This window comes from Corticium candelabrum, chromosome 10 (genome assembly GCF_963422355.1).
Source record: "Corticium candelabrum chromosome 10, ooCorCand1.1, whole genome shotgun sequence".
Lineage (NCBI taxonomy): Eukaryota > Metazoa > Porifera > Homoscleromorpha > Homosclerophorida > Plakinidae > Corticium > Corticium candelabrum.
The window spans coordinates 8,279,153-8,300,269 of record NC_085094.1 but is presented as its reverse complement, the minus strand read 5'-3'; the positions used below and the strand labels follow the sequence as shown (position 1 = coordinate 8,300,269).

General features: G+C 38.9%; 4 protein-coding genes across 6 annotated transcripts in view; 2 read left to right on the top strand and 2 right to left on the bottom strand.

The window, feature by feature from the left end:
* Window positions 1-13,007, top strand: part of LOC134185929 (uncharacterized) — a 14,796-nt gene extending 1,789 nt beyond the window's left edge. Inside the window, exons 3-22 of one of the 2 annotated variants that reach the window (XM_062653814.1) lie at window positions 511-735; window positions 949-1,029; window positions 1,139-1,216; window positions 1,950-2,027; window positions 3,256-3,327; window positions 3,665-3,721; window positions 3,892-3,957; window positions 4,411-4,476; window positions 4,907-4,978; window positions 5,238-5,387; window positions 6,842-6,913; window positions 6,975-7,037; window positions 7,975-8,058; window positions 8,136-8,214; window positions 9,858-10,403; window positions 10,456-10,632; window positions 11,245-11,340; window positions 11,394-11,738; window positions 12,017-12,130; window positions 12,714-13,007. In XM_062653814.1, the coding sequence (XP_062509798.1) occupies window positions 511-735; window positions 949-1,029; window positions 1,139-1,216; window positions 1,950-2,027; window positions 3,256-3,327; window positions 3,665-3,721; window positions 3,892-3,957; window positions 4,411-4,476; window positions 4,907-4,978; window positions 5,238-5,387; window positions 6,842-6,913; window positions 6,975-7,037; window positions 7,975-8,058; window positions 8,136-8,214; window positions 9,858-10,403; window positions 10,456-10,632; window positions 11,245-11,340; window positions 11,394-11,738; window positions 12,017-12,130; window positions 12,714-12,900 (2,708 nt within the window). In that variant the 3' untranslated portion in view covers window positions 12,901-13,007. Of the gene's footprint in view, window positions 1-510; window positions 736-948; window positions 1,030-1,138; window positions 1,217-1,949; window positions 2,028-3,255; window positions 3,328-3,664; window positions 3,722-3,891; window positions 3,958-4,410; window positions 4,477-4,906; window positions 4,979-5,237; window positions 5,388-6,841; window positions 6,914-6,971; window positions 7,038-7,974; window positions 8,059-8,135; window positions 8,215-9,857; window positions 10,404-10,455; window positions 10,633-11,244; window positions 11,341-11,393; window positions 11,739-12,016; window positions 12,131-12,713 lie in introns of both variants that reach the window. The other variant, XM_062653813.1, reaches the window with a different exon arrangement.
* Window positions 12,917-20,431, bottom strand: LOC134185930 (uncharacterized). 2 transcript variants are annotated; one of them, XM_062653817.1, is made up of 8 exons: window positions 20,381-20,431; window positions 20,244-20,321; window positions 14,925-15,341; window positions 14,358-14,483; window positions 14,222-14,297; window positions 13,735-13,774; window positions 13,564-13,675; window positions 12,917-13,055 (listed from the first exon to the last, which is right to left on the bottom strand). In XM_062653817.1, the coding sequence occupies exons 1-8, from the start codon at window positions 20,394-20,396 to the stop codon at window positions 13,009-13,011; spliced, it is 912 nt and encodes a 303-aa protein (XP_062509801.1). In that variant the 5' UTR covers window positions 20,397-20,431; the 3' UTR covers window positions 12,917-13,008. The 2 variants fall into 2 exon arrangements, with proteins under 2 accessions (XP_062509801.1, XP_062509799.1); XM_062653815.1 differs by lacking the exon at window positions 20,381-20,431 and having other exon boundaries at window positions 20,244-20,375.
* Window positions 18,282-19,679, bottom strand: LOC134185962 (uncharacterized). Its single transcript, XM_062653855.1, has one exon. The coding sequence runs from the start codon at window positions 19,677-19,679 to the stop codon at window positions 18,282-18,284; it is 1,398 nt and encodes a 465-aa protein (XP_062509839.1).
* Window positions 20,425-21,117, top strand: part of LOC134185928 (structural maintenance of chromosomes protein 2-like) — a 17,075-nt gene continuing 16,382 nt past the window's right edge. The window contains exon 1 of the mRNA XM_062653812.1: window positions 20,425-20,635. Coding sequence (XP_062509796.1) covers window positions 20,468-20,635 — 168 coding nt within the window. The 5' untranslated portion in view covers window positions 20,425-20,467. The remainder of the gene's footprint in view (window positions 20,636-21,117) is intronic.

Genomic DNA, 21,117 nt, shown 5'->3' with positions numbered 1-21,117 from the left:
TTAATGCAAACTACTTTGATAGTCTCTATTGTGTATGTTCTCATCTTCTTCTCCAGGGAAGACACGAGTCAACTTGTGGAGGATGACTCTAGTGTTGCATCGTTGTAATATTATTGAGAATTTTTTCTCCAAGAACCTCTAAAGTCAGCTTCATTTGTATAACCTTCAATGTCCCTTGATCTTCTGGCTGTTTGTTTAAATAAATAGTTGGTAGCTTCTGATCCTCATGTTCCAAAATGTTCAAATACCAGAGGAGTGAAATTGAGGCTTGATGTATTGCCAGCAAGTAGTCTGTCTGTCTGTCTGTCTATTTGTCTGTCTATCTGTTTATCTGCCCGTCTGTTTGTCTTTGTTTGTCTGTCTGTCTTTGTTTGTCTCTCTGTCTATTTGTCCATCCATTTGTCCGTCTGTCTGTTTGTGTGTTTGTTTGTCTACAACACAAATAGCATTAATGGCATGCATACAACATGCAAATCAGCTGTGATTCTATTTGTTTACATTATCATATAGTACCTCGTCCAAAGCCACCACCAGTTGCCACAAAGCCGAAACGGAATGCATCCAAGAGGCCAAAGTTGGTAAAGTCGATGACAACACCTTCGTGTGGGACACCAAGCCAGATAAAGCTATCACAACATGCATCAGTAGACGAAAGCGAACATAATGCAAGTGTTAACAGTTCTCTCTATATCACTCCATCAAGTGCTACAATCAACAATGGTCCACTTAAAGAAAGTAAATGATTCTATCTGTTTGTTTGTCTATCTGTTTGTCTGTCTGTCTGTCTGTCCATCTGTCTGTTTGTTTGTTTGTCTGTCTGTCTGTCCATCTGTCTGTTTGTTTGTTTGTCTGTCTGTCTGTCTGACTGACTGTCTCTCAATATATTAGATTGTTTGGTTTGATATCAATTTGTCTGTTTAACGTATGCTAATAGTATTTGTGTTATAGCTACTGATTCCTCTTTCTACGACACTCCTAAGTCAAGTCTTTTCAGCAGATATGACAGCAATGCTTCGACTGATCAGAAAGGTTGGTTAAAGTGTGGGAAAGTATTGGGGAATATGATAGACAGACAGATGGACATTATTTATTGTTGCAATTGAAATTGATATTAATATTGTGTTACTGTGTGTATTAGTTGACGATTCTGTCTATGACACTCCAAAGTTAGTTCGTCTTGTTAAACAGGAAAGTGAAGCTTCAGCAAACCAACAAGGTTCAGTACAGTGATACATTGAAATCACTTTGTTCCGTGAGATTGCAGGCCAGGCGATAACAGACCATTGTGATACACTACTGACTAGAGTATTGTATTGGAGGGATGCATCTCACAATACACTAGACTACTGTATTGGAGGGATGCATCTCACAATATATAACAAGTCACTATATGGTATTTAATAGCTATAACATAGGTGGTAGGATGTTGCCTCCAAGTCTACCCACCCATGTTATAATTGATTTATAACATTTCAAAAGGTGACCACCTTATTGGACCATTTGATTGGCAAGAGATTCAAACTAGTCTTTTGTTACACATGGAAGTGAGTTACCTAGTAAGTTAGGAAGTCATTTCTCAAACTGGACTGTCAACTTTTACTTTGGTGACAAGATTGAGCTAGAGAGTTGCAACTGTAGGTAGATACTTAGTGTTGTGTTCGTTGTGTTTGGCTAGAGACTGCAGTATCATATAACCTATTTGTGGTGTTTGTTAAGTGTAACCATAGATATTAGAGCCTACAGCTAAGTGCTTTGTAGTATAGAATTGCCAGGTAATTGAATAGATGGTTATTGTTCACTGGACCAATGAGTGCACCTAAAGGTCACGTGATATGTTATAATAGAAGGAATTGCATTTCTACACATGTCAGTCTGTTAGATACAAGATTAGATGTATTTAGTCTTTGTAATTTATATTGATATTAATATGGTGCATCTGTGTGTATTAGTTGACGACTCTGTCTATGACACTCCAAAGTCATTTCGCCCAGTTAAACAGGAAAACAAAGCTTCAGCAAACCAACAAGGTTTGTTACAGTTATACATTAAAATCAATTTCCTTGCTCCCCTGTCGTCAAGGCATCACGGACCACACACACACACACACGCGCACACACACACACACACACACACACACACACACACACACACACACACACACACACACACACACCAGGTTCTAGCCAGGTTTTCAGCAAAGCGTGGTGGTAGGGTGGGGCTTTTTAAAGGGGCATGGTCTTTTGTCAGGTTGTGCTTTGACGTGGTTATGGTTTGATGTGGTTATGGTTTGTCGAAAACGTAGCCCTGGTGAGTTTTTTTGTGACTTCCTTTGCTTATTAATAATCAACCTAGTCAGAATAACTTGGCTGTTTGTTTTTAAGATGATCTTTGGGGAAAGAGAATTAGCTGTTTGCATATCAAAATTTGTAAGGGACAAGTATGTTTGTATAGAAATGTCACATCCTCATTCAATTATGATGTTTCCCATTTAGTGATCATGTTTTATAATAAGATCTGTTAGATAGAGCACACAACACAGAAACAAGAGCACAGTAAATAGCACAGTAAATTGCACAGTAAATAGCACAGTAAATTGCACAGTAAAAAGCACAGTAAATTTCACTGTAAATTACACAGAAAATAGCACAGTAAATTGCACAGTAAATAAATAGCACAGTAAATTGCACAGTAAATAGCACAGTAAATTGCACAGTAAAAAGCACAGTAAATTGCACAGTAAATAGCACAGTAAATTGCACAGTAAATTTCACTGTAAATTACTCAGAAAATAGCACAGTAAATTGCACAGTAAATAGCACAGTAAATTGCACAGTAAATAGCACAGTAAATTACACAGTAAATAGCACACCTGCTAAGGCCATAATTAACACTCTCTGTAAAACGTCAAAGTGAACAATGAGTAGTGCAAACTTGTGTTTCCTATTCTTGTAGTAGTGAACACAGCCACTAATTCCAACTGGAATGTTTGTTCACATGGTGTGGCAGTCAATCCCAAAGCATGGCGGGCATCTCATTTTGAGAAGTAAAGTGTGGTGGCCCGCCACCCCTTAGTATGCCTGGTTAAAACCCTGCACACACGCGCACACACACACACACACACACACACACACACACACACACACACACACACACACACACACAATAATTTATAATAATATAAAATTTATAATATTATTTTATTAATTATAATTAGTTGACATCATACTATGAGTTTATTAATTTAAATGTGTGCAGGGTGTAACGTCACGTCTCAGACTGCTCAAGCAAGTGGCAGAAATGATAGCGGAACTCTTCTAAATGATCAAAGTAAATAGCATTAGTGAATGGATTGCTGGAATGACACAGATAAACAAACAGGCAGACTGACTGACATACATGCAGCATACATATATGCACACACACACACACACACACACACACACACACACACACACACACACACACACACACACACACACACACACACACACACACACACACACACACACATTGCAGACAGACAGATGCACATACATGCATGTCGACCATTGGATGGACTTTCTGACCATAACTGTAACTAAAACATTTCCATCGTGTCACACACTTTGTTGCAGTCTTTTGTTCTGGTGTACTTGATGTTACATAGTGTGGCTAATATGTGTAGTTTATGATGTTCCTACGAAGAGCAATGCAATAGAACAAAGTCAAGGCGAACAGCAAGGTACATAGAAAGGAACTTACCTCATGACTCTATTAGTCTGTATTGCTATTTGACAAAATTCATATCAACAGATACACTAAGTAATTGGACAAACACATAGACATACAAAGATAATGAGCCAGCTGGATAAAAAGTTATAATTTGTGATATTGTGTGTTGATGTGTTTTAGTTTACGATGTTGTAGTCCTCAAGTCTTCAGCAAATGCAACAGCAGCAGAACGAGCAGATGAACAAAGTAGACATTGATATCAATGTATTATTAAACGGGGACGCGTGAACGGATGGTGAAGACAAAACATTGGACAGGAACTAAAAGAGATAATAGACTGACAAAGGGACATATAGAATTGATTAGACAGACAGACAGACAGACAGATTGACAGATAACAGACAGACACACAGACAAACAAATTGACAGACAGACAAATAGATAGACAAACACACAGACAGACAGATAGACAGATAGATAGACACATAGACAGACAGACTGACAAACAGACAGACAGACAAACAGATAGACAAACAGATAGACAGACAGACAGATAGACAGACAGACAGACACATAGACAGACAGACAGACAAACAGATTGACAGACTGATAGACAGACAGACAAACAGATTGACAGACAGATAGACAGCAATAATCGATAACTAGATTGTATACTCATATTATTTTGTGAATTACAAGTTTATGACATCCCAGCAAGCACTTCTAAATATGCTGCACAGCCATTACCACCACAACGAGATCAAGGTCAGCAGAATCATGCACAGAACTAGTTAGTTATGTTGCATACTTTCTTTCCACACGATGTCACTTTCCTTGCCAAGTCACATGCTCCAACTTTGATCTCAAAAGTTGTTGAGGAAACGTGTGATCAGGACACACCAAATAAGCAATAACGGAAAACGATGAAATCTGGTGTTATACTTCTAAAGAAAAGATGGGTGGATGGGCGGGTGGGCGTGTGGGTGAGTAGGTGGGCATGTGGGTGAGTAGGTGGGCATGTGGGTGAGTAGGTGGGCATGTGGGTGAGTAGGTGGGCATGTGGGTGAGTAGGTGGGTGAGCAGGTGGGTGGGGAGGTGGGGGAACGGGTGAGTGGGTGGGCGGGCGGGTGGATGGATGGGTGGCTGATTGTTGTTGTTGTTTGGCATTTGTGTAAGTTATATTGTGGCTGTGTAGTGTATGATGTGCCAGTGAAGTCTAGTGAGGTGGTTGAAGATGTCGTTTCGCAATCAACTGATCAACAGCAAGGTATTTTTGATATGCAGTTTTGATGGATGGTAAACGGATCTGTTGATGATTAGTTGAGCAGAGAGTCTTCAATTGCCAGACAGATGGACGGACGGACAGACAGACAGATAGACAGACAGACAGATTGGACATTTTATATGCAGTAGTGTATTCTATATCTGAATGGTGTGTGTGTGTGTGTGTGTGTGTGTGTGTGTGTGTGTGTGTGTGTGTGTGATCGCTTTTGATCTATTTGCAAATTTGTTTGTTTATATTGTAGTGTATGACGTCTTGATGAAGGCCAGCGAAGCAACACCTCCCACTGCAGTAGAGCCAGCAAGAGAACTACAACAACAAGTACAGGAGAATGAACGTTCGGACAAGGACAAGACTGCAACTGAAGTTCAAGCACCAGCAGTGCCTACCAAACGTAAGTTATACAAACGTTGTTAATGCAGCTTGTTTGAATAATCAGCAATAGATTTTGTTATTTAGTGTGTTTGTATTAATGAGAGCTGCATCATTTCAATACGATACTATAATGTACTAAGAGATGCATCCCTCCAATACAATACTGTAATGTATTATGAGATGCATCCTTTCAATACAACACTGCAATGTATTATGAGATGCATCCCTCCAATACAATACTGTAATGTATTATGAGATGCATCCTTTCAATACAATACTGTTATGTGCTAAGAGATGCATCCCTCCAATACAATACTGTAATGTATTATGAGATGCATCCTATCAATACAATACTGTAATGTATTATGAGATGCATTCTTTCAATACAATACTGTATGTGCTAAGAGATGCATCCCTCCAATACAATACTGTAATGTATTATGAGATGCATCCTTTCAATACAATACTGTATGTGCTAAGAGATGCATCCCTCCAATACAATACTGTAATGTATTATGAGATGCATCCTTTCAATACAATACTGTATGTGCTAAGAGATGCATCCCTCCAATACAATACTGTAATGTATTATGAGATGCATCCTTTCAATACAATACTGTATGTGCTAAGAGATGCATCCCTTCAATACAATACTGTAATGTATTATGAGATGCATCCTTTCAATACAATACTGTATGTGCTAAGAGATGCATCCCTCCAATACAATACTGTAATGTATTATGAGATGCATCCTTTCAATACAATACTGTATGTGCTAAGAGATGCATCCCTCCAATACAATACTGTAATGTATTATGAGATGCATCCTTTCAATACAATACTGTAATGTATTATGAGATGCATCCTTTTAATACAATACTGTAATGTGCTAAGAGATGCATCCCTCCAATACAATACTGTAATGTACTAAGAGACACATCCCTCCAATACAATAGTCACATATTTCAAATAATTAATATTTCAACTATTTGAAATAGAAGTATTAGGGTGTAACTAATGAATCAGAAAGTGCCTACTGAATAAGTGTGAATTAGGCAACGAATGATGGTTGAAAGGGTGTTGCAATAGACAATATAATTGATGAAAGGGATAATTGTTTACCTGATTTTCATAATGGTTGAAAATGGGTTGTCTTACACTTTTAATATTGATCACCAAACAGGAAGTCGGGTGCCTTGTTTGTCCATTTTATGTGAGAAATAGTGTCTGTGGTGTGTGTGTGTGTGTGTGTGTGTGTGTGTGTGTGTGTGCATGTGTATGTCTAGTGTGTGTGTGTGTGTGTGTGTGTGTGTGTGTGCGTGTGCGTGTGTGTGTGTGTGTGTGTGTGTGTGTGTGTGTGTGTGTGTGTGTGTGTGTGTGTGTGTGTGTGCATCCGTGTGTGCATGAGTGCATGTGTGGTGCATGCATATGTGTGGGTGTGTAAGGCAGTTACTGATATTCATGTGTTTGTAGCAACTACTCGGTTTAATCTACCACCATCTCTGCCACCTCGAAAGTTGACACTGAAACAGATGTCTGTTCCAGGTAATAAGCAGGAAACGATGTGCATCATAGTTTTAGTTCTAACCAACCTTTCCTACAGCAGAGACGTGCATTCAGGATAAGGTTGAACTGGAAGAGAGAACACACTCATTTGACATGGCAGCAAGTAATGCTGTAGTGTAGGTTGTGTGGTAGCCAATCTTTTGTGTGTAATTCTGTGTACTTGTGTTGTTTAGTTTTCATGTATTGATGTGCATGTTAGCGTATGCTCATGCTTGTTGATCTTGTTTCTTACCGTTTTGGTGTTCAGTGATGTTTTCTGTTGTTTGTGCTTCATTGTTGTTGCTGTGCACTCGATTGTGTGAGTTTGTGTATTATATGTGGAGGTGCTTCTTGTCTGTTTGTATTGGTTTTGTGTATCTAGGGTTAGTTTCTTTGTTTTGTTTAACTTTTTTTTGTGTTGATATGTCTTTGACTGCTTGTCAATTTGGGTGGTCTCCAGTCTGTCTGCCTGTCTGTCTGGCCATCCGTCCGTCTGGCTGTCTGTCGTCTGTCTGTTTGTCTGTTGTCTGTCTGTCTGTCTGTTGTCTGTCTGTCTGTCTGTCTGTTTGTCTGTCTATTTGTGTGTGTCTGTCTGTGTCTGTCTGTTTGTCCGTTTGTCTGTCTGTGTGTTTGTCTGTGTGTTTGTTTGTCTGTCTATTCGTCCATTTGTTTGTCTGTCCGTCCATCCGTCTGTTTGTCTGTCTGTCCATCCGTCTGTTTGTCTGTCTGTCTGTCCATCTGTCTGTTCATCCGTCTGTCTGTCCATCCAGCTGTCTGTCTGTCCGTCCATCTGTCTGTCTGTTTGTTCGTCTGTCTGCGTCTGTTTGTCTGTCTGTTTGTTTGTCTGTCTGTCTGTGTGTTTTGTCTGTCTGTGTGTTTGTCCATCTGTCTGTCTGTCTGTCCATCTGTCTGTCCATCTGTCTGTCCATCCTTCTATCCGTTTGTCTGTCTATCTGTTTGTCTGTCTGTCTGTCTGTCAGTTAGTCAGTCTGTTGGTTGTTTCCCATTGTTACTAGTTTTCCATCGATTAATTAATTCATTTTCTTTCTTATTCGACACAGCCTCCGCTTTGTCCTTTTCATCTCCTTATGTACCATCAATGCCTTCTACTTCAAGAGCAATTGGTGCATCTCCAGAGTCACTCAGTGAGAAACTTCAATAACACAATATTTCCCATGTTGCCACATTTTGTGACATGAAAGTAAACTGTGTTTGTTTCTAGCACTTCAATCACCATTGTCACCTTCGAATGAACACGAGGATCTCAGTGTTTTTGTGTGGTATTGGGGGAAAGTTTCAAGGTATGAAATGGATAGTAACACAACATGATATTAGTAACCAGTAATGCTCTACAACTCATTACAATGTCTCATTGCTAATGTACGTATGAAAGTCACGTATTTGTTATGCTTTGTTGAGAACTTACGTTGAAGATTCTAACTTTGTTGCATTGGTTGTCAATATGCCTCTTTGTCATATTGTTTTCTTTTTTAATTTTTTAATTTTTAATTTTATTCATTTTTAATTTTTTTATTTAAAGGAGAACTCTCACCAAACACTAAAACTTGTTGAAAGAAAGATACAAGGCTTATTATCTTCCTGCAGGAAACTTACGGTCCAGACAGCCACAGAAGCAGAGAATGGGCCACGAGTTGTTCAGACGATTTCCCGTATGAGTTACTCTGTGTCCTCGTTTGGAAGTAACTGCTGTAGGTTTAACCATACCAAGTGCTCCTAACGCACCCAAAATGCAGCGAGACATGATCTATGAACTAATGTAAGAAGTGTCCCCTTCTGAGGCTCCACAGTTGTATTGCCACAGTCGATACTTGTGTGATAAGTTTGGGGTCTGAGTTTGCTTTAGTCAAGAAATCACAAGTTGCCACCATATGTCTCATAATCCTTACCTTGAAAAGTGCACAGGTATCATCCGTCTTTCTTGCTAACCAGCAACCAGAGTTACTCTCATGCCACATACGGGTACTAAACATGCCCATGCGGGTAATTTCAATGATTTATTTCTTTGTTACGGTAACCTTCTGCAGTAAACGGTTGCAAGGGTTGTGTCATGAAGTGACAGCTTTTGTCTGAAAGGTTGTTGATTTTGGTGAGAGTTCTCCTCTAATTTTCTATTTTTATTCTTTATTTTATATTTAATTGTCTATTTAATATTTAATTTTAATTTTTTATTTTATTTATTAAATTTTTTACTTTTTATTAAATGTTGTATTAAAATATTTATTTGTTATTTTATTCCTTTGTGTTTTTATTGTTTATTTAATCTTGGAATTTTGTATTTTTATATTATCTTTTTTATTTCATTTTTTATTTACTTTTTAGTTTTATTATTTCACATATTTCCAACTTTTTATTTTTATTTTATTTCTTATTTTTTATTTTTTTGAAATAAATTTTGTATTTTTAATTATTTAAAATTTTATTTAATTTTAATTTTTTATTTTCTTATTTTCTATATAAAAGAATATATAAATTTTTTAAATTTATTTATTGTTTTATTTTTATTTTTATTTTTATCTATATTCTTATATTTCTTTTTTATTTCATACTAAGTTTTTATTTTTATTTTTATTTTTTACTTTTTATTTTTATTTTCTTATTTTTATTTATTTTTATTTTTTTATTTATTATTACCTTTTAATTTTTTATTTTATTTATTTATTTATTAAATTTTTATTTATTATTTATTTATTATTTATTTTCTTATTTTCTATTTATTTTTTATTTTTTTTACTTTTTATTTTATTTATTTATTTATTAATTTTTTATTTTTACTTTTTAATTTATGTTATTTACATATTTATAAAATTTATTATTGACTTTGTATTTATGTATTTTTTTATTTATTTTTTATTTTTTACTTTTTATTTTTTAGTTATTTTTTAGTTATTTTTTTATCATGTACAGTATTATCATTGTTGTCCAGGGAAGAGGTGAATCACAAACTACGTAACAAACCTGACGGCTCATTCATGGTACGAGACGCCTCCAGCAGTCCCGGCGAATACACACTCACTCTTCGAAAAGGCAGTGCCAACCGCCTCATTCGTATTCTCCACCACCACGGCCTATACGGCTTCACAGAGCCACTAGTATTCCAATCAGTCAGCAGCCTCATTTCCAACTACGAGAAACTGTCGCTGTCTGAGTATAACGCTCAACTCGACGTCAAACTCTTGAATCCCGTGCCACGATTTGAGGTTGACGAAGACACGTTTGTTGACGATCAACTCGAGGACGGCTCGGCACGGGAAGGAATCGTCACCAAGCTGAAAGTGATCGAGGAGGACTTCAACTTGAAGAACAACAACTTCCATAAAATGTACGACACGCAGATGGTGACGAACCAGCAAATAACGGACATACGAAATGAGATCAAGGCACAGGAGGAGCTAACAAAGATGTATAGAGATCAACTAGAACTAATGGAAAAGTATACAGAGGGTCTACAATCAGCGGACGACAAAAAATTGTAAAAATTTTTGTTCATTTTTGTGTGCAATTTTTGATGTGTTTGTGTTTAGTATGTCTAAAAACAATTATGCGCTCAGAGAGCGTTTATTTCGAGCTCGAAACGAGTTAAATTATTTACAGGAGGAGCTTCAGAGATTGCAGGACGATAGTCGGCAACTTGAGTGTGATATCAATAATGTTAGACCAGAAATAGTGCAGCTACAAAAGCGGAAAGTTCAGTACACTGAGTGAGCAGCCGCGCTCGTGTGTTTGTCCGTGTGTATGTTAATGCGTTGTGTTCATGTGTATGTCCAGTGTATGTCCATGTGTGTGTGTGTGTGTGTGTGTGTGTGTGTGTGTGTGTGTGTGTGTGTGTGTGTGTATGTCTGTGTGTGTGTGTGTGTGTGTGCGTGTGTGTGTATGTGTGTGCGTGTGTGTGTGTCCGTGTCTGTCTGTGTGTTTTCATGTTTATGTCTGTGTGTGTGTGTTGTGTGTGTGTGTGTGTGTGTGTGTGTGTGTGTGTGTCCGTGTGTGTGTGTTTGTGTGTGTGTGTGTGTGTGTGTGTGTGTGTGTGTGTGTGTGTGTGTGTGTTCGTGTGTGTGTGCATGTTTGTTCATGTGTATGCTTGTGTGTATGTTCATGTGCGTGTTCATGTGTGTATCCATGTATACTAGTATATATCCACGTGTGTGTTTGTGTGTATGTATGTCCGTGTGTGTGTGTGTGTGTGTGTGTGTGTGTCCGTCCATGTGTGTGTTCATGTGTGTATTCATGTGTACTAGTATATATCCACATGTGTGTGTGTTTGTGTGTATGTATGTCCATGTGTATGGTCAGCCACGTGATTATCATATGTGCAGAGTATTGATGCAGAAGGGCTGGTCACATGAAGACATAACACTTAAATTGAATCCAGACAAGGGCATCTATGCTGCATTCTCTGCTAATGAAATAAGGTAACATCGACGTCTCCACACATCAATTCTCTACTAAACTCAACGTCTTTCAGGCGATCAAAGCGTCACTATCACGACACAATATATCAAAACCGAGCCGATTCTGTCAATCGATCTCGACCTCGGTCTGGATCTCGTTCTGGTTCTGGATCTCGAGGTCAATTGAGGAGAACACAGACTGTCATGTCACAATTGCCAAATTCTCCTCCTTCCATTCCTCCTCGACTTGCTGGTTATGAGCGAACGTTAGCGAGACATGCAAGCGATGTGGGAGGGGCTCGCTCTCGAGCTTTCACACACCAAGCGAGTTTCTCTGGTTTTCCAGTAGCCGTTCAAGAACAAACAATAGAAGCGTTGCCACACTTTAATAGCAAAACGTGGCTCGTCGAATGTGACAGGTGAGTCACAGTTTATATCAACGTTGAAGAGGAACTACAAAAAAGTTAATTTGGAATGTGAATGTTGTCGACTGGTATGACAATGACAGACTGACGAACCTTACTATAATTAGAAAATTTATACAGTGACGTCATGATGACACGTGACTACAATGTTTAAGTCATGTGACTATAATGTGTAAGTCACGTGACTATAGTGATTCTGTTGATTCATGTATGTATATAACATAGGGCAAGCAACTGGTTGTGCTGCTAACAATGAGTTTTCTTTCGTTTAGGAAGCAGTCATTAGACCAGCTAAAGGGCCACATGAATGGAACGTTTCTCGTCCGTGCAAAGGAATACTCGTGGTCTCCAGGAGTCATATGTCACACACATTCAGTCGATGTCATGTAAGATCATAATATGAATATTAATATTAATGAAAATATTTTATGTTAAACCATTTGGAAATGCATGGTGTACACACGTGTATATAGTCTGCATGTGCGAATGCTTCATGATAGACAGTCAGCAACTGTACAGCATTGTATGCACATGCAAATCGTATTTTATATGTGCATGCTCTGTGGATCACGTGATCAATTTTTTTACAAAATCAGTAGCAGTTTAGGGGTGTGGGTGTGGCCACAGTGCCTGAAACTTAATGAAGACTATAACATAATCATTGACATTCCATGAGTGTTTGTGTGTATGTCCATATGTCCATGTGTGTGTGTGTCCGTGTGTATGTCCATGTGTGTGTCTGTGTGTGTTTGTGTGTGTCCCCATGTGTGTATGTCCATGTCTGTGTGTGTGTTTGTGTGTATCTCCATGTGTATGTCCATGTGTGTCCCCGTGCGTATGTTCATGTGTATGTCCATGTGTGTCCCCGTGTGTATGTCCATGTGTGTGTCTGTGTGTGTCTGTGTGTATGTCCATGTGTGTGTCCATGTGTATGTCCATGTGTGTGTCTGTTGACATTGTTTTATCTAGTTGCCATGGTGATGTAAAACACATTCAAATTTTTCGGTACGGAGATGGCAACTACGGCTTCTCGAACGACTTGAAGTACGCGTCTGTTGAGAGTTTGATTATTGAACACAGTTCAGCATCACTAGAGAAGTACAACATGGACCTTCCAATAGCATTACTGTATCCTGTATTTGCACCCAGATGGTAACTAATCACATGATAATAAGAGACAACGTTGTAGCATTGAGTATGTACGTAATCAGGTTCATTTCTGTAATTGACAATACATCTACATGATTGTAATTTATTGAATGATTTAGACGTCCCACATCTTCAGCCATGATTGGACTCTTTCGCCGAATCCTGTTGATCAATTTCGTGGTTAGATTTGTGGATGGGTGTGTTGTATGTGGGCGATATTGATGGCTAGGACAATTGTGGCAGCCAGTAGTGCACACACACACACACACACACACACACACACACACACACACACACACACACACACACACACACACACACACACACACATGCATGCACACACATGCACGCGCGCGCGCGCATGCACACACACACACACACACACACACACACACACACACATGCACACAATGCAATCAAACAACAGACAGATACAACAGATTTCATGCATTCACAGACACAAATCAATCGCAGCCAATACACACAGTAATCACAACCACAACTGACCGGCAAACAGACAAACAACAACAACAACATGGCTGCCACAAGAATACACCAAAAATGCAAGCTCCACTGCTTTCTCTGCTCACAATCAGCTACAACAAGTAGTGCCACTTTTCCACGTATTAGCCATCAATACTGCCCAGTATCACTTGTGTAGCCAGGTTACCTTTGTTTAGTAGGAATTTCGGTAGATCATAGCGTACACAAGATCGATCTCCGGTGCGTTGACTCACACACAGTGGCATGCCTGTAGCACGCACCACGGATCGAGTAACAATCTGAAACATATGGACACGTGTGTTAGGGGAGGTTAGGGTTGATGTGAGTTGATATCAACTTTTAATGCAAGGTAGTCGTGGTCGCCGAAGTGATGGATCCTGTAAATGAAACGGTGAGAAGGATCGATGAAGAAGGATATGAAATAGTGTTGTTGTACATGTATGTCTGTTGTCTGTCTGTCTGTCTGTCTGTCTGTCTGTCTGTCTGTGCAATACATATATTTTTAACATTGTCTGTCTGTCTCTGTGTGGTCTGTCTGTGTGTCTGTCTGTCTATCTGACTGTGTCTGTTTGCTCATGTGTCTGTCTGTCTGTCTATCTGTGTATCTGTCTATCTGTTTGTCTGTCTATCTGTCTATCTGTCTGTCTATCTGTCTGTCTGTCTGTCTGTCTGTCTGCCTGTGTGTCTGTCTATCTGTCTGTCTGTGTGTGTCTGTCTATCTGTCTGTCTGTGTGTGTCTGTCTATCTGTCTGTCTATCTGTTTGTCTGTCTGTCCGTTCGTCTGTCTGCCTGTCACATGCAAATTGTATCAACTTGCTACTTACTTGTATCCCCTCCTTTCAATTTGAGACACAAATCTGTCTTCTTCCATAAACATCTTGTCATCATACTTGAATTCTCCTTCAACACAAACCTGCTCAGCATAAACACACCAGCTCTACCACCACAATCCAAGTCTACCCCATAGGCTTCTCTTGTACAGTAGGGTCCAGCCCCATCCGAGATAGTTGCCTTTAGAGAAATCATAATACACAAACGCATCACGTCGCTGACCTTCTGAGTAATCCTCTCCATACATGAACCAACCTGTGACACACAAACAATATGAGTCTCTTGGTCAGTCAATCGGTTTGTCTGTTTGTCTGTCTATTTGTCTGTCCGTTTGGCTACTATAATAGTCTGGATACAATAAATGCAGTGACAAACGAACTGATGAATGGACAGACATGTAGACAGACATAAACAGAATGACATCACGTGGCATTCTTTCCCAACTATACAATAATCGTGGAGATAAAGATGAATATATTACATAAATATAATATATTACACAAATATAATATATTAGACAAAATATATTACACAAATATATTAGACATATATATTACACAAATGTATTAGACAAACATATTAGACAAATATATTACACAAATATAATATATTAGACAAATATATTAAACAAATATGTTACACAAATATATTACACAAATATATTTAATTACACAAATATATTTCAAATATAAATACCATCAAGCTTGACAAAATCTGCATTGTTATCAATGAGCTTGGTGACCATCTCTTGTAGATAATTGGGTGCATAGTAATCATCATCATCAAAATGAGCGACGAGTTCCGTCTCCACTCTCTCTAGCAGCCAATTTCGTTTAGCACCGAGAGACAACACTCCATTCTCGCCTGGAGTTGATGATGTTGTTGAGTCAAAATGATACTTTATTCGTGGATCATTTTTGGCTGCTTTGGTGACTTCATTGGATTTGGCACTTTTGGATGAGTCCGACTTGCCACAAGCTCCATCGTGTAGATGTAGCTCTAAATGGCCAGAATAGGTCTGATGTTGAAACATTTTGATGAGATTCGGGTGAAATTTGTGACGCATGTAGCAAGTAGGAACAATTACAGTGATGCTGGGAAGTTGTCGAGAATCTAAAAAATCACTATATCAGACTTTGTATAGCAAAGATGCATCTCACAATACACTAGACTATTGTACTGGAGAGATGCATCTCACAATACACTAGACTATTGTATTAGAGGAATGCATCTCACAATACGCTAGACTATTGTATTGGAGGGATGCATCTCACAATACACTAGACTATTGTATTGGAGAGATGCATCTCGTAATACACTAGACTATTGTATTGGAGGGATGCATCTCACAATACACTAGACTATTGTATTGGAGGGATGCATCTTACAATACACTAGACTATTGTATTGGAGGTATGCATCTCACAATACACTAGACTATTGTATTAGGGAGATGCATCTCATAATACACTAGACTATTGTATTAGAGGGATGCATCTCATAATACACTAGACTATTGTATTGGAGGCATGCATCTCACAATAGATTAGACTATTGTATACTAGACTATTGTATTGGAGAGATGCATCTCACAATACACGTTTGAACTCATTTATTTGATAAATGAGAAGCAACTCACTACTACACGGCCATCACACTTAACAATATTGAGGTGCCAAGTAAGTAATAGTCCAAGCTCTAACAAGTAAGTAAGACTAAAATAACTAAACTATAATAAACAGAACTAGAGAATCTGATTGTATCTGACTAACCATATTTTAAAGATTCTTCAATGGTCACTTTTATAATGTTGACAACTGTTGATGTTGATGACGTTGAGGAATAGAGATGATATCAAGGAAGGGAGAAGACTTGGTGCATCAATAAAGCCTCTAGATCCAATTTGAATGTTGAGTTGGCTACAGGTGAAGCCTTTGATTTGATGGTCATGATGAAGTCTGAATACCATTCCAATTTTCTTTTATTTGCATCAAAAAAGTTTGTTTCGAAAGGGATTGTTAGTTCTATGACATAAAATTTGAGCGTATGATTATTCCAAATCAACATGTCAGGCATTTGTGCAGTAGAAATGATGTCAGATGGAAATATTACTTCACAGTTTTTCAAATCGGCAAAGATGTTGAATTGATGTGGTAGATGGTTAACAGCCGCGTTATAGAGAAGACTGAGAACAGAGTTGTGACCCAATCCTAATCCTAACCCTAGGATTGTAATGACAACATTGTAAGAGGACTGGGCAATTATAATTATTGAGAACATGAAGAAGGGTTTGACATTGATGACATAAGGGACATTTATCACAAGAACGTTTACTCCACAGAACAAGATTAGCATTTGAAGCAAGGGTATTAGAAACGGCGTTGAGGACAAAAGAAAGTTGATTATCAGAAAGAAAAGAGACAACATTTGCCCAGACATCAGATGCACAGTTTTCCAGACGGAAGATGGAGCCCTGGACATGTAGATTTTTAGTTCTGGCAAGAAGCTGTTTTTGGTGTTCCTCCTTTATTCGTGTTTTGGTGATGTCACTTAATTTTGCAGCAGAAGCATCTGGTGCCTCAGATAGTGACTTAGTTGCTTCTTTAAAAGCAGAAAATCTGTTGCCAGTTGCCATACGATTTATTATATGCTTGTCTGGTGGCCAAAGAACGGACGCAGTTGTCATGTGAGGATAAGAGGCAAGCAGATTTTGAAGACTGGAGGGAGACGGAAGACGTAGACAAACGGGGTAAGCCAAGACCAGCATTTTGTGGGAGGAGGTAGAAGATGGCAGTACAGGCTGAGCAACGAAGTTTACACCATTCTTGAGGTAAGATGTAACAATTCTATCTAATTTAGATTGCAGCCAGCTTGGTGAAGTAGAGACAGGTACCACGATAATCTTGGGAAGATTCCATTTTGGTATAATTTTAGTTTCCACCAGCAACTAACAGGGTAATTATCCAATTTCTTCATCAAAGTCTTTACCTTGCTTATTAGAGAAGATTTGAAATTATCATCAGACAAGTTTCCATTGATTGGCATTCCAAGGAAAATGAAAGACTCAGAACCAAGAAAGGGAACAGACTCATTAGAAATTGAAACCAAAGGATCATGAAGATGGAATTTGGGTTTAAAACTCAGACCTAAAACGCTGCATTTGGACATTTTAATGGTCAGTTGAGACCACTGACACCAGTCAGACACAATATTACACAAACACTGTAAATCAGAAGGCGACTTTGATACTAGGGTAACGTCATCAGCAAACAGAAGAGCATTGATCTTGTGAGATGAACCACTAAACGTGTAACCAAAAGACTGAGTCTTCAACATCACGACAAGCGTGTTTATGACGATGTTAAAAGCAATGACCAAAAACGGGTCACCTTGGAGCACTCCAATATTGCAGGGCAACATGGATGTTGCCCACTTCACAGTGGAAACTTGTAGCTGAAGGTTTGAATATATGTTGGTGAAGACGGACAGTAGATGGTCTGGAGCATGACAGAGTCTAAAGCATTGTAAAATGAACCAATGTGGGACAGACCCATAGGCATTGGCAAAGTCCAGCGAACATATTGATAAGGTGTGTCGACTTCTTTTAGCATCAGCAGTAGCTGACCTTACCTTGTACTGATGTTCATCTGTGCCACATATACCAGGGAGAAAAGCCTTCTGAATTATTGATGTACAGAAGAACGTATTTTTCAGCATAATTGACTATTGTATTAGAGGCATGCATCTCTCAATACACTAGACTATTGTATTGGAGGGATGCATCTCACAATATACTAAACTATTGTATTGGAGGGATGCATCTCTCAATACACTAGACTATTGCATTGGAGGGATGCATCTCACAATACACTAGACTATTGTATTGGAGGGATGCATCTCACAATACACAATGAACTCATTTATTAGATAAACGAGGAGCACCTCACTAATACATGGCCATCACACTTAACAATAATGTGGCGCCAGTAAAGTAATAGTAAAAGCTCTAAAAAGTAATGTACAACTAAAATAACTAAACTAGGATAAACAGAACTAGATATTGTTTCTGGCTAACCATATTTTACGAGATTCTTCAATTGTCACCTTTACGATTGATGATAATAGTTGACGTTGATTGTGAGGAGGAATAGAGATGACATCAAGGAAGGGGAGAAGACTTGGAGTATCAATAAAGCCTCTAGATCCTATTTGAATATTTAGTTGCTTACAGGTGAAGCCTTTTGATTTGATGGTCATCATGAAGTCTGTATACCGTTCTGATTTTCTTTTATTTGCATCAAAAAAGTTTGTTTCGAAAGGGATTGTTAGTTCTATGACATCAAATTTGAGCGTATGATTATTCCAAATCAACATGTCAGGCCTTTGTGCAGTAGGAATGATGTCAGATGGAAACTTTACTTCACAGTCTTTTAAATCAGCAAAGATGTTGAATTGATGTGGTAGATGGTTAATAGCCGCATTATAGAGAAGACTGAGAACAGAGTCGTGACGTTGATTGTAATGACGACATTGTAAGAGGACTGAGCAATTATTGAGAACGTGAAGAAGGGTTTGACGTTGATGACATAGAGGACATTTATCACAAGAACGTTTACTCCATAGGACAAGATTAGCATTTGAAGGGAGGGTATCAGAAACGGCATTGAGGACAAAAGAGAGTTGATGACCGGGAAGACAAGAGACAACATTTGCCCAGACGTCAGATGAACAGTTCTCTAGACGGAAGATGGATCCCTGGACATGTAGATTCTTAGTTCTTGCAAGAAGTTGTTTTTGGTGTTCCTCCTTTAGTCTTGATTTGGTGATGTCACTCAATTTTGCTGCAGAAGCACCTGGTGTTTCAGATAGTGACTTTGCTGCTTCTCTAAAAGCAGAGAATCTGTTGCTATACGATTTATTATATGCTTGACTGGTGGCCAAAGAGCGGACACAGTTGTCATGTGAGGATAAGAGACGGGCAGATTTTGAAGACTGGAGAGAGATGGAAGACGTAGACAAACGGGGTAAGCCAAGACCAGCATTTTGTGGGAGGAGGTAGAAGATGGCAGTACAGGCCGAGCGACGAAGTTTACACCATTTCTTGAGGTAAGATGTAACAATTCTATCTAATTCAGATTGCAGCCAGCTTGGTGAAAGAGGAAGTAGAGACAGGTACCACGACAATCTTGGGAAGATTCCATTTTGGTATAATTTTAGTTTCCACCGACAACTAACAGGGCAATTGTCCAATTTCTCCATCAAAGTCTTTACCTTGCTTATTAGAGAGGATTTGAAATTATCATCGGACAAGTTTCCATTAATTGGCATTCCAAGGAAAAGGAAAGACTCAGAACCAAGAAAGGGAACAGACTCATTAGAAATTGAAACAGAAGGATCACGAAGATGGAATTTGGGTTTAAAACTCAGACCTAAACAGCTGGATTTGGACATTTTAATGGTCAGTTGGGACCACTGGCACCACTCAGACACAATATTACATAAACGCTGTAAACCAGAAGGCGACTTTGATACTAGGGTAACGTCATCAGCGAACAGAAGAGCATTGATCTTGTGAGATAAACCACTAAGCGTTTAACCAAAAGGCTGAGTCTTCAACATCATAACGAGTGTGTTTATGACGGTGTTAAAAACAATGACCGAAAACGGGTCACCTTGGAGCACTCCAATATTGCAGGGCAACATGGATGTTGCCCACTTCACAGTGGAAACTTGTAGCTGAAGGTTTGAATATATGTTGGTGATGACTATTGCATAGGAGGGATGCATCTCACGATACACTAGACTATTGTATTGGAGGGATGCATCTCACAATACACTAGGCTATTGTATTGAGGGATGCATCTCACAATACACTAGACTATTGTATTGGAGGGATGCATCTCACAATACACTAGACTACCAGGTATTGTATTGGAGGGATGCATCTCTCACGTACCATACACCGGATGTAGCTAGTGACTACGTCTAATACATGTAGCAATGAGATTTCCTCACCATCACATAATCCGTCTTTATCACAAGTGCCTGAATCTGCGCCATCTGCAGCGGTTGTAACACTCGTGCACACACCAGCTACAAAGATGCCATACGTCAGCACCCACATGACACACATTAGCCTCGCGTAGCCAGACCCTTTCTTGCCAACATAACATTGTAAGTAGCAACGTCATCTCAACGAGCATGCGCATTCGCTTGGCGGGCAACTACAAGTCCCGATCATGTTCATCAAACAAATCGTCATTGACGGCTTCAAATCGTACGCTCAGAGAACAGTCATCGACGGATTCGATCCTCTATTCAACGCCGTTACAGGCCTCAACGGCAGCGGAAAGTCAAACATCCTGGACGCCATATGTTTCCTTCTAGGAATCACAAATCTTTCTCAAGTAAGAACAACAAACGTGTAGCTTACGTTGTCCCGTAAAGAATGCCGTTTGCCTTTTTAAAAGTAATTGATTGATGTCACGTGACACGTGGGTTTAGATCACGTGACTTTTTGTTTACTATCCAGACTGCCTATCCCTACCCCCAAAACAAAACAGTTGATGTCTGCATATTTCAGTCCGATGTCGCTATATGAAACAAAAATAGTGTGTAGGGGTGTGAGTAGCAATTGTTTAGAACAGACAAGTACATGTACATGTACCAGCATTTGTCAACAACAACAGCACGTGTTTCGTTAGCCATCACAGAGTCAACGCCAACACAAAACCAGTAATTACCAAACAAGGACGACGTTTAGTATTGTAGTTGTACTCTTATATGGGGCGCTTATTCAAGTGTGGTATTTATTTTTTATCTGTACGCTCATATGGGGGCGTTTATTCAAGGGTGGTATTTATTTTTTATTTGTACTCTCACATGGGGG

Bases quoted from the DNA above. Each gene is read 5' to 3' on its own strand.
- LOC134185962 (XM_062653855.1), bottom strand. From the start codon at position 19,679: ATGTCCAAATCCAGCTGTTTAGGTCTGAGTTTTAAACCCAAATTCCAT.
- LOC134185930 (XM_062653815.1), bottom strand. From the start codon at position 20,361: ATGTGTGTCATGTGGGTGCTGACGTATGGCATCTTTGTAGCTGGTGTG. The intron at 14,298-14,357 runs GTAGACTTGGAT...TTTGTGTTGAAG, and splicing joins GTACAAGAGAAGCCTATGGG to GAGAATTCAAGTATGATGAC. The intron at 13,056-13,563 runs GTAACCTGGCTA...ATTGATCAACAG, and splicing joins GAAATTCCTACTAAACAAAG to GATTCGGCGAAAGAGTCCAA.